The 21,012-nt window shown below is 36.5% G+C and overlaps 1 protein-coding gene across 12 annotated transcripts in view; it reads left to right on the top strand.

The window, feature by feature from the left end:
* Window positions 1-21,012, top strand: part of slc4a10a (solute carrier family 4 member 10a) — a 128,826-nt gene that overhangs the window by 65,128 nt on the left and 42,686 nt on the right. For 7 of the 12 annotated variants that reach the window (XM_073916448.1, XM_001335416.9, XM_073916447.1 and 4 more), the window contains 8 exons: window positions 6,984-7,127; window positions 7,201-7,339; window positions 12,540-12,700; window positions 15,990-16,178; window positions 18,569-18,657; window positions 19,114-19,271; window positions 19,376-19,463; window positions 19,568-19,714. In XM_073916448.1, coding sequence (XP_073772549.1) covers window positions 6,984-7,127; window positions 7,201-7,339; window positions 12,540-12,700; window positions 15,990-16,178; window positions 18,569-18,657; window positions 19,114-19,271; window positions 19,376-19,463; window positions 19,568-19,714 — 1,115 coding nt within the window. Of the gene's footprint in view, window positions 1-6,983; window positions 7,128-7,200; window positions 7,340-12,539; window positions 12,701-15,989; window positions 16,179-16,281; window positions 16,570-18,568; window positions 18,658-19,113; window positions 19,272-19,375; window positions 19,464-19,567; window positions 19,715-21,012 lie in introns of all 12 variants that reach the window. The other 5 variants (XM_021479741.3, XM_021479743.3, XM_073916442.1 and 2 more) reach the window with 1 other exon arrangement.

Raw genomic sequence — 21,012 nt, 5'->3', positions numbered from 1 at the left:
GTGAATTTTACAAGTGCACTATAAATTAACAATTACAGTTGTGCTGTAGTTTTACAACACAATTGTAATTATTAATCACACTTCTAAATTTCACAGTATTACTGGCTATTTTTACAGTATTACTGGCACAATTTACAAGCAGATTTTTAATAAACATTTAAAACTGCTGTAGCTTTGCATCACAATTGTAATAATTAATGCACTTGTAAATTTTACAGTATTACTGGCAACCAAAATTGGCAACAATACTGTAAATTTGACTGCATTTTTTTTACAGTGTAGGTGTTACAAAGTAAAGCACTTCACCGTCACTGTCAACTCAATAAACATCAAGTTACATCAATAGTTGATATTGAACATACAGTTTCATAGCTGGTAAATGATGATGGAGCATTTTTCTCTCTCTTTTCAATGAAATATTCCTTTAAAATCTTTGAAGTTGTTGTGTTTAGAGGTTGTTTACAGGATGCTTCACTTAAGATGAAATGACTCAGCTTTGTATGAACTGCCACATGCTAACATTCACCTCAAGGCTCTTCAGGGAAGATATCAGTGAAGGTAATGAGATAAAAAGCACACTTGTGTTTGTTTCAGTCCCTGGAGGTCTTTATCACTTATTTAGAAGCTAAATTGCATGACTGAGTGAGCCGGTGAAACTAAAGCTCATTAGAGTGTAGATCTCTAAAGAGTGAGACGCAGGATATATTAAAAACTGATGAGGCGATTCAGGACACCCAGTTAGCATCAACCGTTTCTATATAGAGGTCATGTGCTCTGCTCTTGCTCTCCATCTGTCTGTTTCACAATCACACACTCAAGTCGTGACGTAAATGACGTCTGATTTGTGGCTCCGGCTATGGCAAGCCATTTTAACATTTCATTTTTAAAAACAGGTTAGTATGTATTTTCAGATTTTCAAGTTTGTTTTACATTAACTACTAGCACTTCTTTATTAGATACCAGTGCTTGTTATGTAAGTACTGTACCTTATAAAAATAAAATGGTACCTATTCTTTAGCTACTAGTACTTATTCATAAAATAATAGTTTTTATTATTACGTACATATTAAATAGAATCAGGGGTGGGCAAACTCGGTCCTGAAGGGCCGGTGTCCTGCATAGGTTAGCTCAATCACTAATGGAGCTGAACATGCTAATCGGTGTCTTCAAGATCATTAGAAATCTATAAGTAGGTGTGTTTGAGTAGAGTTGGAGTTAAACTGTGCAGGACACCGGCCCTCCAGAATCTAGTTTGCCCACCCCTTAAAATAGATAGTAGTAATTATTGTTAATTTAAAACTACAACTTATTCATTTAATGTTAGTACCTGTTAAACTGATAATAGTACTTATTCATGAGATATTGGTACTTCTTTCAGTAGGGATTATTAACTAGTGGTGGGCAAAGCGAGGCTTCATAAAAAATTGAAACAGTCAAAGCAAAATTTGTCGAAGCTTCGAAATGTTTCGAAACCCATCTCTACAGTGACATCTAGTGGTCATGTTATATGTATTGCTCTAGGACAGCTTCAGCAAAGAACGTTTAGCAAATTGAGGAATTATATCCCATGTTATACAGTTGAGGATTCAAGTTAATGTTTTGATCATAAAACAGTAACATTATTAAAATACATTTAGTCATAATTTCATAAAGTATTAGTACAAGTCGATATTCAAACCTGGGCCATTTGCAGCACAGTAACTTTCTGACAATGTCAGTCAAACCGAGATTCGCCAGGTCTTGAAACACTTCTAAAATAAGCAATGCTTTCAAGTACTTTAGTCACATAACCTGGTGTTTCGGATCATGCTTCGGTGTAGTGTTTTAAAACACTTGCGCTTCGGGATATCCATGCCTTGTCTTAGCATCAGTTTAACGTCAGTCATCTTGGTTTTATTTCTTCCTTCAATTTCTTATTCCTTACGTGATTGTGCTTGTTAACAGCAGGTGTCTAAATTCACTGATTTGTCATCATTCACTCTGTCTAGTGGACTAAACTAATTGACTAATTTAAGGGCCAGGTGAATGAGGGTGAATGGCGAGATTTCAGACACTGATTAGTTTCTCGAAAACAAGGGTTATCTACAAAGGTAGATACATGTTACTCTGTATGACGAGGAGGCAAATCAACTTCTAATGGTGAGAGGGTTGTTTTTATCTTTATCTAACTCTAGAATTTCAACACTTTACTCTGAATTACTGAATTACTTTGCTGTGTATTTAGTTTCATTTCTAAACATTCGTATCACAAAGAATCTGCAGAAACTCACGTGTGGTCTGAGCTCCCCTCCCGGAAAATTGTCATTCTATAGCGAACGCTGATTGGCTCCTGTGCATGAAGTCGGGCTTTATTCACCATTTATCGATCCCTGATTGGCGTCTGTACTAAAAGGCGGGGCTTGATTCGCCATATTGACTGTTACACTTTTCCCCATTCAAAATTATACGAGTGACATGTCTTGTGTATTCTATAATCTTTGATTTTAGTACTCAGTAAATAACTAGTAGTCTATAAAAATATGCATTAGTTATAAAATATGTATGACAGTTTAAAAACAGACTAGTCAAAACTTAATAGCCGACACCTCAATGACAGATTTCTGTAGAAGTCAATGGCAAACATTTAAAATGTTTTTAGTAACAGCAGACTATTTCATTTTTATTATGGAAAAGTATAATAGTATCAAGTGAACAAGTAGTAGTATCTTATTGTAACTTCCATATTATAATTAACAAGTATTAGTATTTAATGAATAAATATAGCTATTTAATGAATAAGTACTGGTATGGTGAATATCTTTTTTAAAGGTACTAGTTCTAATGGACAGGCACAAATATCTAAAGAATTAGTAATAGTAGTAGCTGATGTATAAGTAATATTAGGCAAAGAAAAAGTACCAATACTTAAAGCAGAGGTCCCCAAAGTAGGGCTCGTGGGCCAAAGTTGGCCCATATTAACCTTTGGTTTGGCCCACAATCCTATCTGAAAAGAAAGGCAGAATGATGGGGAGTTGTTTGGAGCGAATGTCTTTGAAAGAGATCGTCATTTCAAATTAAATGTAACTTTTTGTTTCTTTGTTTAATTGTGGAGCTACAAAAACAACTACAATTAAATGTTGTAACTGAATCAGACTTTTTAAATGTAAATAATGTCACTTGACAGATAGAGGACAATGCACAAGACATCAGCAAGCCAATTAAGGCAAAGGCAGGAGCAGCTCGACTAGTGTATTCAGCATTGAACTCCATTGTGTTATAAATGGGATTGTTTATGTTTTTCCTATAATAAATTCATTCTAAAACATTCAAAATGATACTGCATCATTAATTAATTTGCAGTTTAAAGCAATGTTTTCTAGTTGTTTTTAAATATTAGCCAACAAATTGTTAAATCACCCATGGCAAATTTATTGTAATACAGTTTGGTATATTTAACTTTGGCCCACAGATCTCAATCAAGTTTGGTTTTTTAGCCTTTTACGAAAAAAGTTTGGCCACCCGTACTAAAGTGTTAGTTAATCCAAAATGAAAATTGTGTTATTAATTACTCACCCTCATATCGTTCCAAGACCAAGAGACTTTCATTCATCTTCAGAACACAAATTAAGATATTTTGGATGAAATTAGAGAGCTTCCTCATCGCCCATAGACAGCAAGAATCCCGACTTGTTCAAATTCAAGAAAAATACCCAAAAAAACTCTCAAAACAGTTCAAGTTCAGTTTATCAAGCATCAGAATACTTTTGTGCTCGCATAATGTATAGATAACATGCGCATATTTTTTCCGCAATTAACAAATTTATACAGCAGATTTTTCTCCATAGTGTCAATATATTACACACATTTATAAGTGCTGTTTAGTAGTAGTAGAACTACCAAAGTGTTTGAAACAAAGGCCAGACACATCCGAGTTATTACGTCAGTGGCTATGAAGGACGAGGGAGCTCAGATTTCCCATCATATTTTCATTTATGTTCACAAATGTAAACATGAGGGTGAGAACTAATACATGAGGGTGAACTAATAATAAACATGAGGGTGAACTAATAATTACTACTAACTAAAAATAAAGCAGCTGTACTGTACGATCTTGACGATAGTAGTATGTTTTATAGATTAAATGTTAAAAGAGCTTGCCATACTCCTTCTACTCTCTGTCGGCGCCCAGGGCTGGAATGACACAAACACACATATGTGCTCTCTCTCCACCGACACACTCTGTCAGGCTGCATCTCTCTTCAGAGAGACACAGAGAGCTGCAGGGAGAGAGAGAGAAAGAGGGATTTAATGCTATAGTTTAATCTGAGACTGTAAACAAAAACAGAAACACAAAGTACAGAAGCAGCGAATCTGATTATATGACTGCAGAGATTGAATCTTGCACAACAGGCCTTCTACATCTGCTGGACACTTTAAGATGAAGGACTAAAGCAACCCTTTCAGTTACAGTTCACTCCAAAAAATAGCATTTTGTGTTATTTACTCACACTCATTCATTCATTCATTACCTTTTTTGGCTTAGTCCCTTTATTAATCCGGGTTCGCCACAGCGGAATGAACCGCCATCCATACACACTCATTCACACTCGTACACCACGGACAATTTAGCCTGACCAATTCACCTGTACCGCATGTCTTTGGACTGTAAGGGAAACCGGAGCACCCACAGGAAACCCACATGAACGCAGGAAGAACGTTCAAACTCCACACAGATATGCCAACTGACCTAGCCAAGACTCGAACCAGCGACCTTCTTGCTGTGAGGCGACAGCCCTACCTACTGCGCCACTGCGTCGCCCTACTCGCACTCATGTTGTTTTAAAAAAACATGGCTATTTTTTAAATGGGAATTTAAAAGGATGCAGTTTTGTTTAATTCCTAAATTTATTCAGAATATCTTTCTTTGTGTTTTGTGATCATGATCATGACTTAAAATTACAACTGGATGCTGCTTTTTGTTTTGTCCTCACATATATGTACTGGGAGACCCGTTCGTGTTGGGATCTGGTGTAAAGATGACTGAGTGGATTCAAATAAGTATTAGGATTGGAAGACAAATCATTATGAGGGTTAGGCATGGGCCTAGTGTGACGTATGATAGCCTTGAATAAAAATATCACGGTTTCACTGTATCACGGTATTGTGATTACTGCCCTAAAATAGGCTCTTTTTATATGTCTGGGTGGGAAAAAAAATAAATAAATAAATCCCTTTTGAAAACAATTTTTTTGTTGTTGAAAGATTTAAAGTATTTTGGAGCAGTAAACATGTCAGGCTAAATAATAAAAAAAATGAATCTTAGACTTCTGCTGTTTTCATTAGTTTCAAAAACACAGATTTCTTTACATTCTACAGCTTAAAAAGGCATCTTTGGAGATCTTTTCTGCTGGAGATACTGTTGTCCTAAAATCAACAACAACAAAAAAAAATCTTTCACATACCTTAGAAACGGTGTTACAGAAAAGTTTGGCGGTTTTAAAACCTGGACTTTTCCAAGCCGCGGTATGCCGATTATTGTCCCATGCCTAGCGGGGATCGCATTCAGCAGATCCAACAATATTGTAAGAATGGGTTACGGAATTGGGGAAGGTGGCAGCATATGAAAAAATGGCATCGAGATTACTTGTTAAATTGGATGTTTATCAGAAAAAATGGGTAAATTATTTAGCTTTTTCAGAGGATGAATAAGGTCATTGTGGTAAGACGCATGGTAAAAGTGTAATATTCATATTTGATTTATTTATGTATTATTAATATTGTATTGGTATTGTATTTATTTAATTTTTAATACATTTATTTATTTTTTACTATTAATATAATAATAATATATTACTATTAATATAATAATAATATATAATGTTCTATTCTGTATGTGTGTTTTTATTTATTTATTGAGTTGATATTATTTTTCTGGATTTACTGGATTTACAACATCTAATTACAGTCACTGCCGCTGATGGGGAGGGGAGGGAAAAGTGGTGTTAAAATGAAGTAAACATTGGTAAACTGATAGTACTATTAAATTATTATATACTGTTGTATTATGTTCTCCCTGCGTTCGCTTGGGTTTCCTCCAGGTACTCCGGTTTCCCCCACAGTCCAAAGACATGTGGTATAGGTAAATTGGGTAGGCTAAAAAAAAGTGGATTAGTTGGCGGTTTATTCCGCTGTGGCGACCCCGGATTTATAAAAAGACTAAGCCAAAAAAAAAAAAAAGAATGCCAAAAATAGGTTCAGCATGATGGCTTTGTGTTTAGCACTGTCGCTGATTCAAGTCCCGGCTGGGCCAGTTGGCATTTCTGTGTGGAGTTTGCATGTTCTGCCTGTGTTCGTGTGGGTTTCCTCCAGTGCTCCGCTTTCCCCCACAGTCCAAAGACATGCAGTATAGTTGAATTGAATAAACTAAATTGGCCGTGGTGTATGAGTGTGTGTGTGAATGATAGTGTATGGGTGTTTCTCAGTACTGGGTTGCGGCTGGAAGGGCATCTGCTATTGGTGTAAAGCATATGCCGGAATAGTTGGCAGTTCATTCTGCTGTGGCGACCACTGATAAATTAGAGACTAAGCCGAAAACAACATGAATGAGAGCCAAAATGCAGTATTTTTAAAATGTTTATAATGTTTATATAAAACAACATTTTTCATCAGTTGGTCAGCATATTTATTATATCATAGGATTATTGTGAAAACATGAAGGTTTTAGACTGATTATTAACCCACAAATAGTGCATTGCTATAAATAAATGTCAAAATAAATCTTTAGATGTGAGCAGCTCATAATAACAGTGGTCAGAGCAATCTCATGCAAATGTTGATTTGTTTGAACCTATTATTAGATTTTGTAATGCAATGTAGCAAAGCCTTTTTTCCCACTAAATAAGACAGACTCTTGCTCCTGGTTCCTTTTCCTTGCAGCAAACTGTAGATATTTCTGTTTTGTGAACATTTTGTTAACACTGTCCTTATCTGTTTGTCCCTGACAGGCCATCGTACCCTCTACATTGGTGTTCATGTACCTCTGGGTCGGAGATCACACAGACGGCATCGCCATCATGGACATCGCCACAGGAAGAGGTCACGAGAAAGGGACTCTGGAACAGAGGATGGCAGAGAATCACCTTCATACAGTAAGATTGTCACTCCAGAGAAAGAATTGAAAACTTGATGTAAAAGCTGAAAGTTCTCTCTGTTTCTCTGTAGCGGACACACCGTCTCAGCGTGTGCAGTTCCTGCTGGGAATGGAGGATGATGAGGAACACATTCCACACGCTCTTTTCACAGAACTGGACGAGATCTGCCTGAAGGAGGGAGAGGATGCAGAGTGGAAAGAGACGGCCAGGTACAAAGAGAAATAAAAATATGAAAAGTTTAGATGCAAAACCTTCTTAATCCATCAGTCCTCTTTTTTTGTAAATGAGCATTTTCTATTACGCTCAGAAGTTTAATTTTATATGTAATGAAAATGTTATTAGCTAGTAAATAAAATAACTTTTCTTTAATAAATGTCACTTTTGACAATTCTTTTTAACAAATTAGATTATCTTTTGCGTCAAAACCAGCTAAATCCTCTTCAGCTTTATTTTGCAAAAACCTCTAAATCCACTTATCAGGATACGACAAAACGTACATTAGTACATTATACAAAGTGTAATTAGGTTAATAAGAAATATTTTTTTCCAAACATAAAACACTCTACACAAACCACCTAAACTTAAAAATACATCTGCCAAGTAAGTGGCGGTTCATTCCGCTGTGGTAAACCAGCGAAAAAGCAGAAGGAAAATGAATGAGTGAAATCTGTCAAGTAAATCCACTAATCAATAACATTACAACTGACATTAATTAAATCTTAACAATCAGTTGTCATTTCTGACATTTGGGATTTAGATTTAACGCAAGTAGAGCGATGTAAACATTGTAAACTAAGCTTGGTAGATTTAAATATTGTAATTCAAAACATTGTGAAACATCAATATGCATTGTCCATTAATAGAAAAAGCTTATCAGACATATCAGTAATATAAAGTAGGCTAACATAAATGCCCTTCCAGCTGCAACACATGTCTGGAAAACATCCATACACACTCATTCACACTTATACGCTATGCTGTGAGGTGACAGCACTACCTACTGCGCCCTAACTAAATTTTAGTTTGAAAGATTTTGATGAATCATGAATTATTTGTAATAATTTACTTACACACACGTTGTCCTAAAAGTTTTGTGTATGCATGTTGAGTGAATGAGACCCAGTGTCTTTAAAATGATATCAGTGGTTGAAACAATTTAATGAATTGTGCTGCTGTGGCTACCAGAACTGCCCGTAACCTGAAATCACGCATGCAACTTAGGTTAAGTGACCCTGTAAACACAGCCCCACACACCCCTGCTAGTAGATACATGGGCATATATTGAATTGCCCATGACTGCAACAGGAGGTGCTTTGCTTGTAAAAGGCAATTGCGCTTATCAACCACAAGGAGGAGCCGTGAGAGAAAGTTGCATGGTGTTGCTTTAACACGGGAGCTACTAGTGTTCGATATATGTTCATATAGAATTGTAACAAATTAAAATGTTTGTCATGTTAAAGTTTGAGTTTTTGTCACGAATTAAGCTCTGAATGTCTGTTATCATATTTTATTAAATAATTACTAGAAATACAATCTTTTGGTAATATAGACTATAATTGAGAGTTACTAGACCACCCACAAATGTTCATACCTCCCTTTGTTTGTCAAGCGGGAATGAAATTGTTATTTCTATCAGTTATGTCTTTGTTAGCAGAGAGTTGCTAGGCGAGAGAGGCATGCATATTCAAAGAGACAGGAAAAAAGTAGCGTATGTGGAAAGTATACTGTTAATTTGACTCTTGGTAGTTCTAGTGTTAATTTAGGTGTGAATCGAATGGCTCGGGACATTGTACATGGTCTCGTGCAATTTTGTTTGTGCTTGTGGCTTGATGCAAGAATGGAAAATAGCGTTGGTCTCTGTTGGTCTCATTTACAACATCATTATTTCCCAAATTACTTCAGATAGTGCCAATCAGGGTTTCCCTTGTGCACATATCATGTCCCCAGCAACAATATTGAGAACCACAGTACTCTCAGGTTCATCAGCTGATCCCAGTCATGCCAGTTTCACACAACACACATATACAGTAGCAAACATTTGTATCACGTCACTTGCTCTAGATTACACTGTATGGATGTAGGCCATGTAATCTAATCTACACTTGAAACCCCTAATCACACTGTAAAACCCAGCATTAGACATTTATTTGCTGATAAATAACCAGATTTCACAAGAGATTTTAATAGCGATGGTAGCTGCATGTAGGACAATTGTGCCATGACTGGTTTGATTACCAAACAACATCTCTAGGTTGTTAAAAGTTAAGTCCACTCTAAATTATAATGTTTAGTTCAATTCATTAAAGAAAGGAGCAGGAAGCTTTAAGACCTAACTTCATCTCTATTCATCTTCACATCTATTTCGAAGAGACGAATGCTTTGTTCCAAATGGGAAAAATTAACCTCCTAATGGTCCTTCAGAGAATTCAAGGGTCGATCCAATCTAAAGTGATCCAAAGGGTCCTTCAAAGTGCCTCACTTCTCAATGAAGGATGTTGAAGGGCACAAGTCACGGACACTTCATTCTTGTGAATCTTTGCACATGTTTAAATTGTGATGTAATTCAGTATAGGGATTGGAACACTATGCTGTCAAAACCACCATCTTTTGGATATACACATGTGCTTTGAATAGAATAGGACTGTAACCCTAGCAAACTATAATATGGCTTCATCACACTGTATTGTTTCCAACAATAAGCGGATGTTCGTTCAGGAGCCCTATTGCTGGTGTTGCTAAGTGGATGCTGCACACTGGTGGTTGTCGAGGAGAATTCCCCCTTCACATTTGTAATTCAAAGTGTGCATGCTCAATTCTCTTTAGTGGCAGGAATTGTAGATTGGGAGAACAAATGAATAACATTGTTTTCTTGTGAACTTACAATGGTCTCGCACTTAAGTTCAGTTTCGATAATCATCTCATGAATTTGGTTCAATTCGATGTTACGGTGCATCAGGATGCATTAACAATGCTTTCCATCAACAGTTTTTAATTTAACTTCACAACACAAGAATACAATTTTGCCTTTTAATACTTTTCTTGCTCAAAGAAAACACATTTCTTGAATGTGTCAAACATAACAACAGGTAGAGATGACAAGTGCACTGTAAACCCTAATAGGTTGAGACTACTCAAATGATTTGAGGAAAGTGATTCCCTCAGTTCGTTTGAGTAATGGGAAATCAATTAATTGAGTTGGCCAAAAGTGGTCTCTTTATTGAATTAACCCTAAATGTTTAAGTATAGATAACTTAAAATTGCTAATAGACTAAACTTCAAAATTTTTCAGCTGTTATATTCTTTACTCACTTACTCCTAGGGCCTTTTGTATTGAAGGTGAGATTTAGCCACACCATGTTTGTGTTTCGTAACATATAATTTTCACGAGGTGGATCGTTAGCCCAACCCCAAACCTGGAGAACGAGGACAGACATTCATACACTACGGACAATTTAGCTTACCCAATTTACCTAAAGTGCATGTCTTTGGACTGTGGGGGAACTGGAGCAACTGGAGGAAACCCACACCAACACAGGGAGAGCATAAAAACTCCACACAGAAACACCAACTGACTCAAACCTTCTTGATGTGAGGCGACAGCGCTACCCACTGTGCCGCCGTGTCACCTCTGCATGTAAATCAGTTAGGGAAAATAAATATAAGCATTTAAATATCTACTTACTAATTTAACTTTTCCCTTTCATCAGATGGGTTCAGGTAGTGCCTTTGTCCTGCTGCGCTTCAGCAAAATTTTGACTACCTTGTGTCATATAACATATATCGACCAATCAGCATGGTTGTCATAGCAGAAATTCAAGTGCAACCAATCATTTTAAACAGAGACTTGGTAATACATTTAAAAAAAAAAAAAATTAAGTTCAGAGAACTTCAAATATTAATTAAAAGTTTTTTGCTGCCTAATGAGTCAGTTAAACACACCTGTTTAGGTTTTGATGCCAAAACTTTGTATTTTAAGTTATGTCAAGTTATAGTCACTTAAAATCTTTAGTAATAGGGGGGTTTACTGTGTAGTCCATTTACAACGAATTTACAAAAGTAACGGGTAATTCTTTATTTCTGAGCACTGACGAGTGAGTTCTTAAACACTTATGATTGGCTATTGTGTTTAGCAGTCAACAGAAATGGCTGTGATTGGCTTAAACTATTAGCGATTCATCAGCAGCTACACATATCATATAAGAATCCTCTGATAAATGCAGTGGAGAAAATCACTCTTTAGACACACTCGTGCCTGAATCCAAAAAGATTGCTTTAACAGTCGAGAGCGGAAGGAAATGTTTACTCACAGTCATGCCACCAGGTCAAAATGTCCTCAATCAATGAAATTGGGGCTTTTGGGTTCTGCTGTAACTTCAGTGTCAGTGAAAAACTGTACCAGCAAACCCAAACGCAATGAATTGTGCACAGTTGTTGCCTTTTTTAGTATGACCATTTAAATTACCTGCGTCTCGTCTCCCCCACGATAGTATGGTACCACAACACAGCACTCATGAGATAAATGACATCAGTGCACCAATTTTGATCCATCACTGAACCAATATCGAATCGTCCACATATGCATCACAGTGCCTTGAAGAAACAATTATTTTCACACCCCTGCCGTCTTCCCCCTTCAGTACCCATGACTGAGTTGCCCTTGAATAAGGCACCAAACCCCCAATAGCTCCCTGGGCTCTGCAGCAAATGGCTGCCCACTGCTCTGGTTGTGTGCCCACAGTATGTGCGTGTGTCCTCACTGCTCTCTGCTCCTAATGTGTGTATGCACTCAGCTGTTCTAAATGCAGAGGACAGATTCCTAGTATGGGTCACCATAGTTATATCAATAAGCAATTGTTTTGAATTCTGAAAATAAGAAACGCCACCATTTACTCACCTTATACTCTTTCAAACCTGCTTGACTATCTCATGTTATGTATTTTTAGAAATGTTGGAAACTGGTAACATTAAGCTTATATATAATATATATTGTCTTATATATTTAAGATTTTCTGGTTGTGCTGTACCTTCAATGTTAGCGAAATTTTAGCATTCTTTAAAAGATCTTCTGTGTAAATTAAAAAAGAAATTGTAAATCTTTGAACCCACTTGAGGGAGAGTAAATAATGAGTAAATTTTATTTTTTTGGACGTCGCAACCAAAACATATGCAACTACAGAGAGTTTGTTGACCTACAGCAAAGAGATAACTGAGAAATAAAAGTGATTTAAATCAATATATTGACATCACAACTACTTAAGAGGATACATCTGTGGTTTGGAATGGCATCTCTGTGTATTTCCATTACAACTAATGCAATGGCAGTTTGTGGTATTGGAGCTAAATAAGAAAGCTAATTTAATAATCATTTTCTTTATCTCTTTTTCTTTCCCTTTTTTTTTTTGTTTCTAGATGGCTGAAGTTTGAGGAAGATGTGGAGGATGGAGGAGAGAGGTGGAGTAAACCGTATGTGGCTACACTGTCCCTTCATAGTCTGTTTGAGCTCCGGAGCTGCATCCTTAATGGCACCGTCATGCTGGACATGAGGGCCAGCTCACTGGAGGAGATCGCAGGTACCAAACCAAAAGGGCTTTCTCATAGATATAAAGAAATAAGCATTTAAGCTACTTGGTTTTCTTATGTAAGCTAGCAAAAGCAGTTAATGTTCCATTTAGCTTTGTGCCCAGATCTAGATTACTCCATTTCAAATGATAGAATTTAGAAAATGGTGTGGATTTTGAGAATTTGTGATTTTGGCAAACATGTTTATTCATGTCGACAGAACAGCAATGATGTTTAATATATTTTGTTTTGCTTTTTAAAATAGAAGGGAATTTCACACCAAATTAGCTACTGTCACTACCGTTTTTATACGTAAGTTTTGTACACCATGTGACTCATTTTTTGTTTACTGTTTATCTACATCAGGGGTTTAAACCTGATGTAATTGATGCACTCAGGCATTGTTCCCCCTGAGTATACGCAGTCAAAGCTTCTTCTTTCTCTTTTGTACATATCGAAAGGGTTGTATAAATTGCTATGAAAATACTACAATTTAATAATAGGCAAAATAATATTAATTATTATTCTGTCACAATAAATTGTTGCTTAACCAATAGTTTAACAGCAGAAAGCATATTGGGTAACTTTAGTGACTTTACTGGCAATTGTTCTTCTGAATATCTTTCTTTTAATGCAAAAAAAAAAAAAAAAAAAAATATATATATATATATATATATATATATATATATATATATGTATATGTATATATATATATACATATATATATATATATATATATATATATATATATATATATATATATATATATATATATATATATATACATATATATATATATATATATATATATATATATATATATATATATATATATATATATATATATATATATATATATAAATATAACCACAAGTGGCTATATGCGACTGCACAACAATGATGTTGATTCAAAAACATGTTTTGGCGGGCCGAATCTCCTTTTATCTTTGACATCAGTTGCGGGCCGGAGGGAGTAGGAGGGGGGTGGGCGCAAATGGTTACAGTATATTGTTACATAAGTAGATACTACAGTATATACTGTAGCCTACTTTAAATTCTAAAGTTTTATTACAATTTAATTAAAAAAATAATTCTGTTATAATATGTTTTAAAATGTAATTTAATCCTGTGATTCTTTTTTTCAGTAGTCATTACTCCACTTTAGTGTCACATGGTCCTACACACTAATTTATGACTTTTTTGTAATTAACAGTGTTGCTTATTTGGTTTGTAGAAAACATTTTAGAAACATTTTCTAAAAAATATATATAAGCAACAGGATAAAAAAAAAACAAATCATACATGCAATGTCACTTTTTAATCAATATAACACATCCTTCCTAAATAAAACAACCCACGCTCATTGGAAATATGTGCTCAAGGCTACATTTGTTTGCGAACCATGAAATACATTGCTCCAGTGACATTTGCTTGCAGCCTGTGCTGACAAATCCGCTAGAGGCAGCTGTTTACAGTTTTGAGAATTTCAAAAACTACATTTACACTACCTTATTGTATGTGTCCAATAAAAGTCAGTAGAGCTGTGAACCTACACTAGTCTCACGGTTCAGTTCGGTTACGATTATCATGCCATCGATTCGGTTCAATTTGATATTTTGGTGCATTGGCGGTGCTTTTCATACACAGTTTTATATTTTCTTCACAGCAGCAGTTCTTGTATTAAAATGTATGAATATATTTATATTTATATACTATTTGTAATACAATTTTGTAATTTAATACAAACAGTCAGAAATATAAACTGTACCTTTAAACAACACAAGCATTTAGCAAATAATATAAACAAATATAAATATCCAGCTCACTTTCTGATTCTTGTCTAGTTCTCTTACACCTCTTTGATTGGTCACACCCTCAACAAAAACGGTTGCGATGGGCTCTTGCGCACTGCGCTCTTCACAGATGAGTGATAATGATAATCGGCAGGCGGCAGCGGCTGATGCATGATAGAAACGGTGGAAAAAACTCTGCAGACACGCACTCGTTTCTGTATCCAGAAGTAATGCTGTAAAACAGCCGAGAGGAGAAGAAAAGTCACGCCAGCAGGTCAAATGGGCCACTATGTGTGTGTGTGTGTGTGTGTGTGTGTGTGTGTGTGTGTGTGAGAGAGAGAAATGGAGTACTTTCATTCTCTCGATCTCAGTGAAATAGGGGTTTTTGCTGTTAATGTCAGTGAAAGACTGATCCAGCAAACACACACAGTGAAATTGTGCACAGTTTATGAGTTTTAAGTAGTTAGAGCGTTGTAAATACTCGCGCTCGCCTCCCTCGCGACAGAGCGCATATGAGGTAAATGACGTAAGTAATAACCGGTTATGGTTATTACTAAACCGATACCTTATTGTCCGCGTCTGCATCACGATGCACCAAAGAAACAATTAATTTTGACACCCCTAAAAGTCTGGCCTTGTTGTACTTGTATCACCTTGCGATCAACTGACCTACACCCTTCCCTAAACCCAACCAATAGTGTTGTAGTTGGAAGCAAGTGAGAAATGAAAAGCCCATCATGGCATATACATTTACCAGGATTTCACAGTTTGTTTGTTTTTTATCTGTTTTCTGAAACTGTTCTTTTTTTTAGACTATAACCTGGTCTGCTCCACATCACATATACAACGGTGTACATTGCAAGCTACTGAGCAAACTGATCGGAAAAGCTATCCATACAAATATAAGTGGGCAAGGAAAATGTGTTTGATTGCGGATTGATATTCAGTTTTGTGCGAGCAACTGCATAAAACAATCTGTTGTCTATCAATAATATGTCTTTATAAACATCAGTAGTGTGTGAAAAAAAAAAACTTGTTGTCATACTTCTCTATAGCCTTCGTTTTTTCCAGGCAAACATATGCACATACCTGCAGATTTACAAAAATATAGCTATATGAACTGTATAAGCAGAGCTTAATTTTACCTTATTATACCAATCCCCATCCTCAACCGCCTCCTCCACCGTCTGCTGTTCACTTTTACTTTCTTCTGTGACCCCCCAACCCTCTTCACTTTCATCCGCAACAACTTCCCCACCCAATCCACTTTCGTGCACGACACCTCTACATCCTCGGGTAACATGGCGGATCCGTTACCCCAATCTGTTCTAGGACCTCGCAATTCACAGATTAGGCACTGTGTATAAGTACATATTCCCAATGAGCCTGTATTAAAATACAAATATTAGTTTCATTTTTTCTTACATTATTATTTAACGTCTTATTAACCCCCAAATCTTCAATTACACTAAAATTTGCTATATGTTTTTTTATTATATGTTTTAAGATATGGTTTTGGACCAGCACGAGACATCGGGTCCATTGGGAGAGGAGGTGAGGAAGAAGATCCGAAATGCTCTCCTTAAACAGCACCACCATCAGAACCAGAAGAAACTGGCTAACCGGATCCCCATCGTACGCTCTTTCGCAGATATCGGCAGGAAACAGTCTGAACCTCATTCCATGGATAAAAATGGTACTGCTCCACACAATCCAGCATATGCATTCTTCTACATTTACCATGCATTTTGTCTTACCATCCCTTTTTAATGGTGTGTCTGCCTGTCTGTGTGTCCCAGTCACTACCACGAGCCATTCGTCCCCCAGTCCCTGCTGCTCTTTCTGGTCTAGGTTCAGCAGCAGTGTAAGAGACAGACAGGTGCTCTTATGCCCAGACTGGCCCCTACGATGTCCCAAGTGTGTTTCATCTCCCCAGAAACTACACCCATGCCCTTCTGCCACCCCTGCCCCAAACAGTTCCCTCATCCGACACCATAAAACACACATTCCCTTCAGCAAACGACTAAGCCCACCTTATGGCTACCACGTCATTCCCACACTGAACTTTGAGGAAGAGTCTCCATCAGGCAATATGATCATAGATTAGCCTGTACTCTAATAGTGCGGTCCTATTCGCAAAGTTTCAGCAAAATTTTGAGAGCAGTAAATGACCGTTATCAATGTGAAGAAGCTTAAACAGAAGCGAAATTAAAATTAGTCAATTACTTTGAGCCTTCTGTGAATAGATGCATAAATTCATGTTGAAATATCTGGATTGTGCTCATAAAAATTTGCTGAACAACGGTAAATGTGACTGTATTAATGCATAGATATGTAATATCTAGATACTGCAATCGGATGATCCCATGTCAGTGTCATTTGCATGCTCACAGGCAGATTGTGGTCTGTCTAGTTTAGTGGGCATGCAAATGTATTAAGGGTGTAATGATACACAAACTGTAATTGAACCAAAAATGTACCATATGGGTCTTTCAGTTTGCTATCTATGGAGAAACTGAATGTGATCATTCCCACTAAGCAATTTTGTATTTAACAGATGTCTAATAGACATCTAAAATTAGTCTGTTTGGCTTAAACAAGACTAAATCTGGGCTGTCAGTAAAAATTTAATAGAAATCTAAGATTAACACAAAAGTAGACAAGTAATCAAATAGACAGAATCAACAGACTTCATGTCTAGCCATTTATTCTTTTATATTTGATCACTAGTCTGTTCATAGATGTCTATTTGATTTTCAATGACAGCCTAAATTTAGCCTTGTTTTAGCTAAGCCATTTTGTTTAGACATCTATCAGACTTCTTTTACATGCAATAAGTGCTTGCTTGGTTCTTTCTTAGTCTCTTTAGCAGTGATATCAGGAAATAAACATGAATAAACATCTCATTTATTACTTAATCATAAAAAGATGGCAGTAGAAAGAAACACATATACTTAAAAGTAAACAGAAAATTTGTAATTGTAATTCTAATTGAATAGACATATACATATACAGTTTCTGGAGGACCACAGCTTTGCAGTTTTCCTTCAACCCTAATCAAAGCTCAAGAGTCTTGAACACCTTGATTAGTTGCATCAGCTGTGTTTGATTTAGGATTGGGCAAAACTGTGCAGAGCTGCAGCCCTCCATGAATTTAGTTTGAAACCTATGAGTAGACAGTTTCACAATCGGTTTTGTAAATAATATTTGGTGTTTAATAATAAAAAAAAAAGAATCAGTTTTGTGTTTATTGTTTATCTGATGCCATACCATCTTTGTGTATAATTACACCCCTAAACTGCGTAATTGTAGTAAGCAATAGTCAATACATTCCATGACTGCTCTCTAACTTAAGTACACTCAGCATTAGATTAACATTTAATCACTAAATGTGACCCAGTACCATAAAACGTGTCATATGTAGCAGGGATATATTTTTGGGAACAGATAACAATACATTAAACGGGTCAAAATGATTGATTTTTATTTAATGCCAAAAAATCATTAGATTGTTAAGTAAATATATACAGTATTATTAAGAGATATTTTGTAAAATATCTAAAAAAAATAAGCTATTTTGTAATTTTCCTTCTGTAAATATATCAAAACAGCAATATGGACTTAATGTAAATAACTGATTTTGAAAATGTGTTTTTGCAGTATTTAATTTTTTTAAACTCTTTTAGAGAACCCTTACAGCATATACACCAGTGCAAAGCTTATTTGTCAGCTCTCAGGAATGAATATAAATGTCAGTTTCAGAAAACTGAACCTTATGGTTTTATGGTCCAGGGTCGCAAATAGTTCTTAGTCTAGAGACTGATATTTGTATTAGACTTTTATATATATCCAAGCTGTTTCTTCTTCCCTCCTTCTAGATTCAGTTTGTAAATTTGATTTAGATTTAGACAATGCTAAGACTTTATAACTCACATTACTAACATGCTCCTTGAAATTATTTTTTAATGAGGTAAGTGTGCATTGGTCTTAATGCCCTTAACATTGCTTTCAACTTAATGGTCAAATATGTTTTTAATGGTCTGCTATTTATTTCTTTTGTTTTTATGGGTGCTACACTGCTGCCAGGTCAAATGGTGTCTCCTCAGACTCAGCCCATCAATACAGAGGGTCGAGGTGAAGGCAGTCGTGAGAACAGTGCTGTTGACTTCAGCAAAGTAAGAGTCATGTTTAGACTCTTGTTTGGTAAATCTTACTTTTTAAAGGTTTGGGTGAGTAGAATCTACATGGTATTAATGATAATAAATGACAAGACCACAAATAGATACCCGCAATACGATGATAGTGTCAGTATTAAGGATTTAAATAAATTTGTATCTGAGGAGGCGTGTGTTTGAATTAAGTGTCATACTGTTGGTTTTATAGTATACAGTAATTATAGGTATAATATAATTTCTTGGTGGATTGTTAATTTTTTTGAAATGTTGTAAATGTCATGTATTTTGAAACTTATTTCTAAAGTTATTCGTATTTATTTTGTATTGATTCATTGCTTTATATTTTAGCTATACTGTTTTACTATTAGTCCAAAGACTGTTGGTATATAATCCCTGTCAAATAAACCAGAAAAAATGTATAACAATAAAATAAAAAAAGTTTTCTTTTGTCTGCAGATAGACCTCCACTTCATGAAAAAAATCCCACCGGGGGCTGAGGCGTCTAACATCTTGGTGGGTGAGCTGGAGTTTCTGGAGAAACCTGTGGTGGCCTTCATCCGTCTGTCTCCTGCTGTGCTGCTCAATGGGCTGGCAGAGGTCCCGATCACCACCCGGTATATATCTGCGCAAAAAACTCATAACTGTCTCAATCTTTCAAGCACATTTTGCAAAATGGTGTACCCAAGGGTTCGCTTCTTAGTTCGCTGTCATTTTGCAGGTTTCTCTTCATTCTGCTGGGGCCAATGGGAAAAGGACCACAGTATCATGAGATTGGTCGTTCCATTGCCACACTCATGACAGATGAGGTCAATATTATTGCCATTATTATCTATTTATTTTTATGCATGATGCTATACTAACTGGCTGTTACTGTATATATGCTAAATTCACATCAGTGTGTCTTTTCTAGGTGTTTCATGATGTGGCGTATAAAGCAAAGGAGCGTTCTGATCTTGTGGCTGGAATTGATGAATTTTTGGACCAGGTGACTGTGCTGCCTCCTGGCGAATGGGATCCCACCATCAGAATAGAGCCACCTAAAAACGTGCCCTCACAGGTAATCAGTGATCAAACTTTACTGTACATGCACTGATCCATAGCAGATCCGATGATGCAATTGGTGATGCATTAGTGATGAATTATCAAAACCAAAATAATTCCAATAAAAAAATGTCACTTTTGTGTGAAACATTTTTTTGAGGGCCACATTAGAAAGAAACAAAACAACTTTCTGGAATTAATTATGTCTCATGCAATTGCTCAACCACAGAAATACATCAATAAATCCAACATACAGTAGACTCATTCTGAAAGCGTAGCCCTATATATATTTTTAAAGATTGCCAGTTCTTTCAAGACGTCCTCGCTGTAGCCTTGATGACGTAGGTGATCGTCAACTAAAAAGCGGACCTGCTACTGTGACAGTTGGGCTTAGGGTAGGCGATCGTCAACTACCTAGCAGACCTTGTACCGTCCACTAAGGTAACACCCATGCTACTGTGATGGTTGTGTTTAGGGTAGGGGGAGGTGTAGGCAATTGTCAACTACTGCCCAATAAGGTAAAGCCCATGCTACTGTGATGGTTGTGTTTAGGGTAGGGGGAGGTGTAGGCAATTGTCAACTACTGCCCAATAAGGTAAAGCCCATGCTACTGTGATGGTTGGGTTTAGGGTAGGGGGAGGTGTTGGCAATCGTCAACTACTGCTCAATAAAGTAATGCCCATGCTACTGTGACGATTGGGTTTAGGGTAGGGGGAGTTGTTGGCGATCGCCAACTACGTAGTGTACCTGGTCAACTATGTCATCAAGCTGCGGACTGCAGCTAGGGTCAATTGGTGCTTTTGAAAACACTATTGGTTGGGTTTAGGGAAAAAGGAGGGTGGGTCAGTCAGTCAGGCAGGCAGTCAGTCAGTCAACAGCGGCTTCGGTGCGAATGGCACTAGCGAGAAAAATTTGAGATCTCAAAAAGAGTACACAGCAACCTCTGGTGGATTTGCGAAAACAAAAACTGCAAAAAAATGTACCTCCTTGGATATATTTGGTGCTCTCCAAAAATCGGTACATTTTCAGAATGAGCCTGGGTTGAATAAATCAGCTTCTTCGCCTCAGAAAAAGCATTAAATGTCCGCAGCTTTTTAGTCATTTTGACAAAAGGCACACTGGTTTTGTGGCTGACCTTACTTGTGACATCAAATCCACTATATTAAATAGTTAGCACTGTTGTAATGTAATTTTTATACCACTGCAAGAAAAGGCAGGATTGTAAATGTCCGAGGAACAGACCCAGCAAGAGCTGGTTGGTACGATCCACAATAAAAAGTTATTTAGTCACAGCAGTAGAGGCACACAACTATA

The sequence above is a fragment of the Danio rerio genome, chromosome 11 (genome assembly GCF_049306965.1).
Source record: "Danio rerio strain Tuebingen ecotype United States chromosome 11, GRCz12tu, whole genome shotgun sequence".
In the NCBI taxonomy this organism is placed as follows: domain Eukaryota; kingdom Metazoa; phylum Chordata; class Actinopteri; order Cypriniformes; family Danionidae; genus Danio; species Danio rerio.
This window is presented reverse-complemented; position numbering and strand designations above follow the sequence as displayed.